The following is a 13,167-nucleotide window of genomic DNA, read 5'->3' on the forward strand; positions in this document are numbered from 1 at the left end:
GGGAGAGCGCATGTGCACACATGTGTGTATGCTCATACTTAAAAAGGTAAAGAGGTTCCTGTCCAAGTGTTTTCATGTCTCTCCTGCACATCTGGCTCTTGTTACAGCCTCTGTGACCTGCGTGTGGTTGGGCTCCGTCCCAGCCCCCATCGCTCCGCTGTGGGAGAGCAGAATAACGACTGAGTGGTGCTGGGTCCTAACTGCTGCGGTTCCCAGGACCCCTGGCAATATGGGTGGTTCACCGCTTTGCTTCAGGCAAGAGATTGCCTCCCACTGACCAGGCTGCTATTTGTCTTTTCATCTTTGTCTTTTGATTAAGTTTTTTTTTTTTTGAAGCCATCTCCAGAAGTGCTTCTAGAAATGGATTTCTGTTATTTCAGTCCTTTATAAAATAACAGCATTCTCCGCCATCATCTGTGGGATCATTTTGACCAGATAGTATTTTTTTTAATAACAGTTCTTAAAAAAAACAAAACATTATGAAGACTGGGAAACATTGTGCAGCTCTACAGATGGCAGCAGAGTTCAGTCAGACATCATTAGATGGAACTGCATCTATTGATCTGATCCATTTAAAAATGTCTATCCTGATACGTGATAAACTGAAACATCTTCAGCCGTAATTTCTAAAGCAATGCTGCTACATAATTAGTTCAATTATTATAACAAAAGTAACATTGGAGGATGAAAAGAAAGAGGCAATTTGTAACCTTAAGCATCAACATCTGGAATGTTACTGACTCATCCTCATCTGGGATTAGCTCATGAAAATGTATGAGCAGACCAGTAGCTCTTTGTTGTTCACTGTGGAAACTGCAGCAAACACATTTCCTTTTATATTTAGTAGAGATAAAAACAGAGCAGTGCTTTTCAGACAGATACAGGTTTTCAGCTTCTCTTTGCAATCTGAGCTGCTGATTCCAACTTCTGTTTCCTAACGACGACATGAGGGGGAAAAAATGTGCAGCAGGTTTCTCGAGGTTGTAGTTTTACGTCCCATATGAAAGTGGACGCTGCTTCAAGTCAACTCAAGTCCAATTTGTGTTGCACATTTCAGCAACAGGGCTGTTCAAAGCGCCTTACATCATAAAAACTCTCATCAATTATATAACAAGGCATGAATGTCACATGTCAAATTTTATCATCAAAATCATGAAGCAAATACATCAAATATGTTGATCAGTTTTCCACAAAGGCAGCTCTAAACAGGGAGGTTTTTAGCCTTGACCTAAAGGAACTCAGCGTTTCAGATGTTTTTCAGTTTTCCGGGAGTTTATTCCAGATTAGAGGAGCATAGAAACTGAATGCTGCTTCTGTTTGGTTGGAACCTAGTGATCTGGAAGGTTGAAGACTAACTAAATATATTTTTTCAGTATTTTACCTATATATGGCATCGATCTATCTACGGAAAAAGAGTGCAATATCTCATCAGCTGAAAAGTAATTAGAGATTTTTTTTTCTGGCATTGTTTCTACTGCATCATGCACACAGACAGCGAGTCAGTATTTTTATTTTATTTTTTTGGATAATCACTTTTGGCTGGCAACTTTGTCCTTTTGCCACCGAGGTCTTTAGTTGAATGAACAACATGAGTCAACTGTGAAGTTCATTAGTGTCCAAAGAGGAGCAGCTGTGGTAAGACGAAGTGAAAACTGGGGTTACTTGATGAACAACAGAGCGGCGCCCAGGATAAAAGAAGGCTCTCTTATTTACACCAGCAAGTACCAAACGCAGAGGCACCGTTCTGTCACTGACGAACCAGCCCAGCTTTGGTAACAATACTCTCCTCCCTGGATAAAAAAGCCTGTCTGCACCCAACGAGGGGCCAAATCCAACAACTCTGACAGCACACACCGATTTAGACGCATTCATTACCGAACTTCAAAGCAGCATCATCTCTATGGGTCTCTATGGGTACTACAATGTCTGCGCTACGCTGCACACCCTTCAGCTGAAGTAGGACAGAGTCACAGCACAGAGTGCTGCGTTAAAGATTAATGAAGATACGGCAAAAAGCAAACCAGCTTACAAAACATGCTTAAACGTAATCAAATATTTAGAAGTAGCAATCTGTGTGTGTTGCGGTGTTTGACTCGAGGACCCCGGAGAGGCCTTCGGGGCATCGTAACGTATCCGTAATGAATAGCATGATTGATGCTTTAACAGCAGCTGGATCTGGTCAGCAACAGGACAACAAAAAGAGGAAAGAAAAAAAACAAACGCTCACTGTCCACACTGCTCTGTTATTCAAGGAGGAGTTTAATGTGGGTAGTGAGACATTTATCACCTCCAGGATGATATAGCGATGTTTGTGTTTAGGGCCAATTTTATATTATGAGGCCACATTTATTAAATGGGCTGTGCCTGGCCAGTACATAACTTTTTTTTTTCTTCTGACTGTACATGCTCGCAGGTTTTAATTAGAGTCGCACCCTATTGACAAATATTAGCTAAAACATTTCACGCAACACTCATTTATGAAAGGGATTTTTCCACATTAATTCACGTTTTCTCAAGCTGAATGCTCTTAGTGACGCACCTGCTTCTTTTTTTTTTTTCCCCTAAAGTAAACTCGCTGACTCGTTTGAACGCCGCTGATGAAGGGAACAATTATTCTCACTGTTTTTGTGAGAAGTTCAGAGTTAATTTCACACCGTGCTGCAGAGCAGGCTGAAACGTTCAAGCATTGTTAGGGAGAGACAATGAGGAGGAAAAACAGGGAGGTGTGGACTCGACTCTGACAGGGTTTAATGAAGGCGCTGAGTCTTGTTTTTTCAGACGGGGCTGTGTTTGGCAATAATGATCACAAAAAGAGGAACCACCCACGTAGGACGGTACGAGTCATGCCGAGAAGCTCCAATCAGCACTCAGCGGGCTCCCTTCTTCTCCAATCATCGTCACGTCCTGCTAAAAGATTTCCCAGCAAATATCTCTGACCTCCTCCCCGCCCCACAGTTAATTATTTCATGTCTCTGGAGTCCAATTATGTACTCTGAACGCTCAGCTTCCTAATTTCCAATGTTTTCTACTTCAGAGTACTTGCAGGTTGCCATGAAGTTCCAGCAGATTGATGGGTCAAAAATAATTCAGGCCTTATCCGGCTGTGCAGCCTCTACAGTTTAGTAGAGCATCTAAATTAAGGTATTTGGAAGTCAGCACAATTAAACGAGCCCACAAGTTTAATGGCAGAACCTTAAACAGTTATCAGTTTCCACAGGTAACATTAACCGCAAATAATTAAAGCACAACAAACTGCTCTGCTCCTTCCAACAGCAGAACTGCTCAACAAGCTGCTACGTTTATCTTAAAATATTCAAAAAACTTAATGTAGATTCGATGAGACGCTGAAACGGCACAACATTTTTCATCGTACTGAAGCTGACTTTGTGAGGCGCGATCCAGCAGATGAATTCAGTTCATTACATCAGGCTAATACTTCACAAGTCTCCACTGGGTTGCAACGCAGCGGAGAAGCCCCCCACTACTTTTAAATCATTTATCCAGCAGCATTCAGGTCATTCGGCGGAAGAAAAATTAAAAAAAAGAAAGACAACAAAGAAATGATCTGAAAGTAGAATGAGAATGAATTTTCATTTGCAGTGTTTCAGACTAGAGAGAAGCAGAGAGAAAAGGGCGGAAGACGTGCAGCAAAGGCCCGGAGGTCGGGAATTGAACCCCGGACGGCTTTGTCAAGGAACATTAGCCGAAGTGAACAGGGCACCCGATCTGCCCCTCACATGAAATATTCAATTCCTCTCTATGTGGTGCAACTCCCCTTGCATTATCATTCAAACACTGGACTACGTCACAGAAGAGACTCATATCATCATTAAAAAATAAAAAATTAAAAAAACAGGAAGCATTTCTGGTTAATGGTAGCAGGACTGAATTTTTTAGCACTTTTCTATTCTAGCTTCGCAGTGCAGTCATTTTCACTCACTCATTCACTGAGACACAGATCAGTAGATAACTTAGGTTTAACTCTTTCCCCAGGGCCAACTCAACATGTGACAGGAAGACGCTGAAGTCAAACCCACAAGTTTCTAAATGCAAGACAACCACACCGAGTTACAGACACAACACATACATTTAACATGAATGCAACATAAGAACCTTAAGGGCTTTTTCTCAGTTAACGTGTTGTTGTTACCGGTGAACCTTTATCCTAAACTTTGACGGGTTACAACTAATTATTATTTTCGTAATCAATTATTCTGACAATTAATTGGATTTTAAAAGATTGCCAAATTCTACTGATTTTTCATTTTACCACTTGAGCCATTTTTATACAATATTAGTCATTCATAAAAAGATTATAATAGTTCAATTCCTTTCTTAAACAACATTTAATTTTTTTTTAACCCCTCCAGGGGGTCTTTTTGTGGGCTCTAGTGTCCCTTACATGATAGTAGGCTGACAGGAAACGGGGAAGGGGAGGGGGGAAGACATGCGGCAAATGTCATCGGGTCCGAGAGTCGAACCCGCGACGGCAGCGTCGAGGACTCAAGGCCTCCAAATATGGGTTGCGCTAACCACTACGCCACCAAGGCACGCCCCACATTTAATTTTTTTAATTTACTGTTAAAATGCAGTGATATAGCATTTCTTTAGTGTATGTTTCATAATTTGTAGCAAAGGATGCATCTGGTTTATTAATACTTCTATCATCAAAGCTCAGTCCTTCCTGCTCAACTTGATACCAATACACTGTAGAGCTGATTTGTTTTTATTTGTATTTACTGAGTAATAACTGAATAATAAAAAGTGCCAAATAGATTCTTTTTGTTGTATTTTGACAGAATTTAAACCAGGAGAAGCTAAAACTATACCGCTTTAGTTCTGGACAGAATATATTTACAGACACAGAATTCTTTTTTCCATATTAAATACAAAATGGATTTGACCAAAATAATGCTCTGTGTGTTGTTCTTTCAGCAAATGGCCTGTCTGAGTCTATAAACTCTAGTTAACAATTAACCGATTACTAAGTCAGTTAATAATTATCTCAATATTTCATTCATTACAATTAATTGTTTCAGCTCTAGTGATAACAATGATGAAAAAAGAGATTGTAGGTAAATAAAACATGCTCGTCCATTTTTTGATATCTTTCCGTCTCTGTGACAAACATGTTCACACAGGATCAGGATGCCAATCTCATGTTGGCTGCTGCTGATGATCTGCATTAGCAATTCCTAGAACAGCTGATTGCATAACAGTAAGCTTCCAAAAACAATAACCAGACATGTCTTAATTCATATTAAAACATCTTACAACACTATAAAGCTAAGTGGAGCTCGGTTGATTGCTTAATAGAAACTTCTGTGGACAAAGTAACCTAAATCCCACATTGCTACATGGCAGCAAACCAATTTGAGAAATCTGTTTTGATTCCTTTGAGCAACGTCAGAGTCAATATTCAGGTGAGAGAATACTTTTCTCAGCTGCAAGAAGGTTGGGGAAAAACTTGTCAGGCGAATCAATTACTAAACAGACATCGACTGTAACACCTCTCAATCTTTTATAATATCTATAACCAAATATAACACACTGCGAAGGAGTTTCATGTCTACAGTCTGTGCGATTTCCACTAAATTTAAGCTTCATTTTGTCTGATCTAATGAAGTCTTTACATTGTCTGGGTCATTATCAACCATCACGGTCACACTGAACACATCTGCTGAATACTTGTGGATCTCAAAGCCGCAAGCCTCGCATTGAAAGAAAAAAATGGTTCAAGTTGCATTAAAATTTCATCTGACTTAGAGCAACATCATCATGAAATCCTGTTAGGGTGTCAATAAGATGCAGAGCGAAAATCTCTGTGAAATCAACCTGTTCACATTGCACAGAGGGCTTATGGCTTTTTATTCTCGCCTGCATGCAAATGCAGCCACAATGAAGCATGAATTGTGGCTGTATTAAATTCTTTGGTGAAATATGTTGCAATATCCTTGCAAAGCCCCAGGGGGGAAGGGATGTACTTTAAACAAGCTGTTAAAATTACAGGGAAATATCAGAAGTGGAAAGATTGGAAGTTGTGGCGTATCTTTTCCAGCCTACAGAACGGTGGTTTAGATAAAAGAGAAGTTCTCAAAGAGGCTGCCCTGAAGTGCAGTGCCGTGTCATGACTTACTGATAGCACGGACCTCATCTACTTCATCAGAACTTAGACGGTGTTCGCCCCTTCTGCACGGTTCTTTAATCTTGTGTTACAGAATATTAATGACCATCAAAAAAAAAAAAAAAAATGCTTCCACCACTTCATAAGGAAGGAGGAAGTGAGTGCTTTTAGTTAGAAACTGGCCCAGATGGTGCCATGGAGTACAGTGAGGGTACAGTTTCCCAAACACAAACCTCCCTTACAGGCAAAGCCCCGGGGTAGGATGCTGCGCTCTAAATAGATCAGCTATGAATACAGGTTATTATCCGCTGCCACCATCAGAAGTCCATGTTCACATGAAGGACTTCTGAGAAATGCTGCTAAGGAATGCATTTTTTTAATTTTCTTTTTTACATGAAGCAAATATAAAAATAGATGTTTTTAAAATCAAACGAAATAAAAATTCTTTCTCATAAATAATCAAATCCATCTTCCCAGAAAAACTTGAATCTTGGTTTTGCATTCTGAAAGCCCAGCTGCCTTCTTAAAATGAGTACCTGATTCATGCCGCAACAACAGGAGGAAGCAGGAAACAAAAAAACATGAGCTTCTGGGAAAACGAGGCTTCTGTCAGTCATTGGGCGGCACTCGCACATACCGATCATTATAACCAGGACGGAGCGGCTTTCTGAGACTCTACGGCTGAGAACTAAAAGAAAGGCATTGATGAAAGTGAAGTTAATAACTCACTCTGAGGTGCAGCTACAAAGAGTGAAGGTTTAAGGATTCATCTTCAGGAAAAGAACTTTGATGTGCCACATAGAAGATGAGAAAGATAGTGAAATCCTAAGGTCACAAAAAAAGACAATGTTTCAGTCCCACAAACAGCAATAGCAGCAGCTTCGCCAGCAGCCAAGCTGATCAAATGGAAAAGGAGTTCTTTTGTTGCAGCGCTGCCTGCAGTTTATTCATTTTTAAATCATTCCTTTGATCTCGTAACATTTGATCCTATCCATGCTGAAGATCGCGCTCCTAATGATCCTCGGCATTCATTCGCTTGTGTCAGTCCTCATTACTGACCTCCGTCTTACCAGTAATGGCTTCCTTCAAATCCCATTTCACTATTTATTTAAATACCTCCCTAATGGGAGCGCAATCGGACCGGGAACAGCGCCACAATTTCAGGTTCTGCTTTAACTGCAGCGCAAGTTTGATGATGTGAGCAAAAAGAGGGTCTTTAAAATGCAAAATAACCATCAGCAGATGCAGGACTGTTGCTAAAGCCGGTTTACTGCAGTGTGAGTCAGCCATTTCTTAATTGTATGACTTTAACTTGGTTTTAATGATTTGCCTTGTTCTGAATAGCACTCTAATCTAGAAGAGCCTTCGCAGCGAAAAGTCTAATCACTTGGTGACCGTAGCTGTTTACTTTTAAAAACATCAGGTACTTTCAAGTACATTTAATCATTTTTTGACAAACATCAACAATTTTAAAAGTGTACTAGAAAAAAAAATTGAAAAAAAAAAGAAGTGAATGACTTACAAAGTTTAGAGGATGACAAATGACAGAGCAACGAGGCAGCACCTTAATCCTGACAGTTAGTGCACTTCTGGGTCAGAAATTTCTATAGCAAACTGCCATCAGTCAACAGGGCTTCAGTGTTTCCACACCATCAAACAACCCACTCGCACCAGCCAGCTCAGCTTTATTGATTAGCAGGGACAGAAAAACAAAAATGGAGTACGAATGTATTTTGACCTCAACGACTGTGCCAATGATAAGGACAGATCCATTACACCAGGGAATGAAGGGAAACAAGTAGTAGATCCTGATCAAGCAAACATTCCCATCATTCCCTGCTTTCTGCCCCCACATTTACACTTTCTGATATAGTCCAACAGCAATTTAAAACCTTATTGCACTATTAATTTGGATCCTAATGAAAACTTAAACGGACACAGATCTGGCGTAAGATTTTGTTTTATTTTATGTACTGCTTAAAAATGTCCCTTTTGCAAACCTTACAGAATTTTAATTAAGGAAAAGTTTTGGAAGTCATTTTTGACTGCATATTTTTAAAATAAAAACATTTTCTATTTGTTAATGTATATATAAAAGACCCCCAAGTTAAAAATGCTTAAGTCAGCCCATTACATGACAATAATTGCGACAACAAATAGCCAAACATCTTATGAAATATACACAAAAAAAAAAAAGTCACTTCTTTACCTTCCATTTGTAATGTTTCTCTTCCATCAATCAGCCTTGAACTTTTGGTGCACTGGCAGGTGGGAAATTCAAAAATCAGTTGTTTTTTTTTAAATCAGTAAACGGACCAGACTAAACTCTACCAGACTGAGCTGATGGGTGTGGATGCTGAGATTATCTGTGCGCTGAAATTAAGTCAGAGAAGCACAGAGACGTACAAAGCCATGTAAAAAGAAGCAGTCGTTTCCATACTGAGTTGAAACATGTTCATTCAGGCTGTGAGAGAGAGTTTCAGGAGATGACAGGAAGGCTAATCAGAGTACAGCACAATTGCTTTTAGCATCGATCTGGTGTGGAAGGTGCTGGATTTGAAAATATTTTATGCTTTTCAGGAATCTCAGAGTCAAGGTAAGGCTTTACATTGGTTGATAAAAACAGAAAGTTTGAGTAATGCTAGCTGTGCTAACTGGGCTAATTGCTAGCATAGAATGCTAAAAATAGCTTAAAATGTGTTACAGCAAAGCCTAAGGAAAACCAAAACTGGCTTTGAAAAGAAATTGTTCGTAGCTGCATCCAAGAGCATCTAAGAAAATACAGCTTGTATTTTCACAAGAAATTTTGTTGTGTAGGGTCTGTTCCTAGCAAAGGGTATATTTGCAGAAATGTGTCTTTTGTGTGGACATGAATGACGGCAGACAGCAATAAATAATCCATGTCTTTAGGGTAGAAGAGCTACAGATGCCATATTGTAAACAGAGTGAGTGAAGGTGGAATGAAAACAACACCTGTCCAGCTGGTCTTTGATCCCATCATGCAGGCCTCCTGTCCAATGCCAACACAAACCAGAGGAGAGAATCTCAGAGCAACATCACAGCTCAGATATGCTGCAGTCCGTTCCACGCACCCCCCTGCACCCCGCACACACAGACACACACAGCAACTTTAATCAGCTGTGGGGCAAAAAACCTCCACAGATTTGTTTGTTCCCATTTCTAAACTAATGGCTTCATTTTAATCAATGAACAAAAATGCTATGCCATCAGCAGTGCAGCGCATCAGAGCATCTTTATTGAAGTCATTGCTTGTGATTATCAAGCTCGCCTTTCAAAGCTAATGAACAGAGTATTTATATATACCAGGCCAAGGCCGAACGGTACCTGTGCAACTGAAAAGGTAAAACTCCTGAAATAATGTTCATCTAGCAACCACCCTCATAATTAATTAATTTATCATCTTATAATTGTTTGGCCCATACAGCATAAAGGGAGGAAATGCTCATCAGTTTTATAATGCCCAAGGTGGCATCTTTAACTGCTCTTTGTTGAACAGTTGACAGTTAACACACAGTTTCGCTGTTGAATCCCAGCAAACATAAACTCCATCTTTACTTTGTGGCATCAGCAGAACCAGATTAATCCTCATGCTTTATTTCAGCTCTGTTGCTCATTAAATTTTCATTCTGCAATTCATTTTAAACAGGGAATGCCACTCACATGTAGTTCTTCTGGTAAGGAGTAAGTGTTCTTCTGTTGAACTCTTTCATACTTTGACTTTACTTTTTTCATGAGGTAAGAATGAGTCTCATGCGTATAAGGTTAAAAGTAATAGAGGTCATCCGCAGCACAAGATGGCTTCAATGATTCAACAACACGTACCTGGTTGTTGTTTTTTTTGCTTGTTTGTTTTATTAAACAGGGTGATTGGTCCTAACTGGGTTTAATTAGCCAACATTTAAAAAGGTGCATGCAAGGTAAGAGATCAACGTCATGGAGCAAGAATACTGGGAGAGATCACATCTGTTTTCACTTCAGTGGCTGTTCAAGTCTTTACTCAGCATCCTTCTAGATATCCTCGTTAATGCAGCGTTATTAAGCAGAAACAGCCTCAGACACTCCCTCAAGAGCTGCTTTTCAGTCCAGCTCAGCTCAGACATAAAAGTCCAACTTCTAGCTTTCAGAATATCAAAAATGATCTGAAGCAAGCTGCTGAGTCCGACCAAAGCTCACACAGGGACTCTTCTCCGGGGAGCCGTTTTCTGAGCACCCAGGTGTAGTTGCTCTGTTTGTGCTCCCCCGCTTTCCGCAGCAAATACATACTTAAAGGATTTAAGTGCGTAGGATTGCTCATTAGTGTTCATGCTATGATGCGGAACACAATTAACATCTTTCCCATGTGACCAGTCAGGCCATATGGTGCAGTACAGGACACTGGTGCCTATTAGAGCAGAGATATGGTGGACTTTAAACATCTGGATGAGAAGCTGCTTGTTCTCCTCTGCTTTTCAATTGCAAAAAGCTCAAACTAGTAGACTGAGCTCTAACATATAAAGACTGCTTTGTGCAAACAGTAGAACACAAATCAAATGCGTTCTTAAATATTTAAGAGTCCAAGTGGAAATGAGGATACTTGCGTGATTAAACTGTAGCCTTTTAACTAGAATCTACATCAACAATGACATCTACTTTTACAAGTAAAATATCTGCTGGACATTTAAGCACCGTCATGGATTTGATGCTCAGCAGTTAAGAAAAAAGAAATCTGAATAAAAACAAACATGTCCAGCAACATCTGCCTAAAGGCTTCACTCATTTACTTCAGTGTTTGTTTTTAAGGGAGAAGATGATGAGAAATGATAACCCAGGTGATCGGCTTCCAATGGAGCCAAGCAGGAAGTCATAAAGAAGGAAAATGTCACCAACGCATGTAGGAAAAGATTACTTTTTTTTTTGGCTCAGCTAATTAAATTAGTCATAGTCACTTTGAGAGCTTTCTCCAAAGTATACAAAAAAATGCTTACTTTTTACTTAAAAGCATTTAGCTTTTTTTATGTTTTACATAAAGGCAAATTATTGATTTAACTACACCTCTTTAGCACACTTACAGAAATCTTCTGCATCACAGTTAGATGTTTCAGCTCAAAGACCAAATAAAGATATTATGAATCATTTCAACAAACAATTCACTAATAATGGGGGAAACAAATCTACCTGCCGTGTAAGAAATTGTAACTGCCCCTTTTGTAAAATCATGAAGCAACTGAGGTTAATCACTGTACCACAAGTATTTAGTTCAATTTAACTACCAAGAAACTCGTATATCATTTAATTAGAGAGTGTCTAGCAACATGAAGTGGGGCAAAAGATCTCAAAAAGCCACACACCATGCCCCTAATTTTAAAAAAAACAACATCCTTCCTCCTGGCTCTGATTGGTTGTTTCTAATCAGGAGTTTTGTATTTCTGCAGATGGCTGTAGGAACACACGAAGGAGGAGAGGAGCTTGATTTTTTCCACATACCATACTTTCACAACATGAGGACAGTTTCAACACTCATAGAAGAAGACACATTTGTTTTTAAAAGATACAAACAGAAGCTTTAGTGGCTCCAAAAAAAAACTAAGCTTTTAGAGCTGCCTAGTAAAAGTTTCCACTTAAATTTGATTGAGGTGTTGTGGTATGACCTTAAATACCACTACTTAAAACAACAATTCTGAAGAAGTGCAGACTGGGAATCATTCACTCATTGCCACTTTTTGTAAGCCAGGTGATTAAAATTTGCTTCATGATCTGAAACATGCATGTGTGACAAAAAGTTGTGTTTTATTTACAGTGATTTTTTTTTTTTTTTACTCCAAATCTGAAAGCAATTCCAAGTCAGCTTTCAAATTTACATGTAGATACACTGTATTCTTAGACGTCGTCTAACCTGCTCACCTGCAAGCATTTTTCACATTCAAAAGCTCAAAAGCTTCACAGAAACAACCCAGGAACACACCTGTTCTTGTGAACTGAATGAATTAGAAGAAAACCCCTGTCAAGTTAACTCCTTGAAAAGGAAAGAAAGATCAGTGACACACCTGTAAAAGATATCCTTCGCACAACAATGAAGCACCTGCACAAAAACGTCAATACAAGGTGGTTTCATTGAAAAACACAAAAGGCGAGCTTTTTTACTCTTTGAACATGTCAAGGTTTCTGTGTGTGGAAGGAAACCTGAGTAAAAATAGAAAGGCATAATGTTACTTTGCTGTCCTCCCACGGAAAAAAATGAACATAAATAATGAAAAATCATCTATAAATATTTCAAAGAAGGGTTGAAAGAGCATGCGAGGGCTTTTTGGAGAACCCTAATAGCAAATGAAGGCAGATATTAGCTACAGATACTGTGTGCAACAGCTTCAGGTTTCAGCCATCTCCTATTTGCATAGTCAAAACCTGGCCTTGGTAACCTCAACTAACAACGGCCCAGTGGAACATATCCCGGCATCATCTTAAGAACTACACCAAAGACAGCCTAAACAACTTACATGTCCATGGTTTATGAAGCCATGTTTCTTGGCAATTTGGTCAGCTTCCTCCGGACCGCCGGGTATGTGGACCGCCCATGTGTTGGTGTAGACCTTGTTACCCAGAGCTGATCCAAACCCGGACACCAGCAGCACAAACACAGCCCCAATTAGCAGCTGCAGCAGCCTGAGGCCTATGGAGGGAGATGGAGGCCCAGAAGCCATGGGTTCTCCTAAAGCAAGACAGTCACGGACCGAAGCAGCTCTCCAACAGGCTGGGGCTGCTTACAGCACATGCAGGTGCACAGGAAGTCGAAGGCAGCGAGAGTCGCAGCTCACCTGGAGAGAAACAAAAGAAGACGGGAAACCACGAAGCATTAAAACCAATGTACAAGTTCCAAAACAGCAAGCTGGACTGAATCCAGTATGAACAAAGAAGATTTATCACCCCGTGTTAACAAAAATGTAGGAGGAAGAAAACAGAAGAACAAGAAAAAAGATTTAAAAAATCACCTCTTCCTTGATTTAAATATAGAAAACTAAAGAAAGAGCTGAAAACACGACAGCTGC

The 13,167-nt window shown here is 39.8% G+C and overlaps 1 protein-coding gene across 4 annotated transcripts in view; it reads right to left on the reverse strand.

The window, feature by feature from the left end:
• Positions 1-13,167, reverse strand: part of furina (furin (paired basic amino acid cleaving enzyme) a) — an 82,758-nt gene that overhangs the window by 60,847 nt on the left and 8,744 nt on the right. For all 4 annotated transcript variants that reach the window (XM_032560260.1, XM_032560261.1, XM_032560263.1 and 1 more), the window contains exon 2: positions 12,619-12,936. In XM_032560260.1, the coding sequence (XP_032416151.1) occupies positions 12,619-12,822 (204 nt within the window). In that variant the 5' untranslated portion in view covers positions 12,823-12,936. The remainder of the gene's footprint in view (positions 1-12,618; positions 12,937-13,167) is intronic.

Source organism: Xiphophorus hellerii, chromosome 4, assembly GCF_003331165.1.
Source record: "Xiphophorus hellerii strain 12219 chromosome 4, Xiphophorus_hellerii-4.1, whole genome shotgun sequence".
Taxonomy (NCBI): domain Eukaryota; kingdom Metazoa; phylum Chordata; class Actinopteri; order Cyprinodontiformes; family Poeciliidae; genus Xiphophorus; species Xiphophorus hellerii.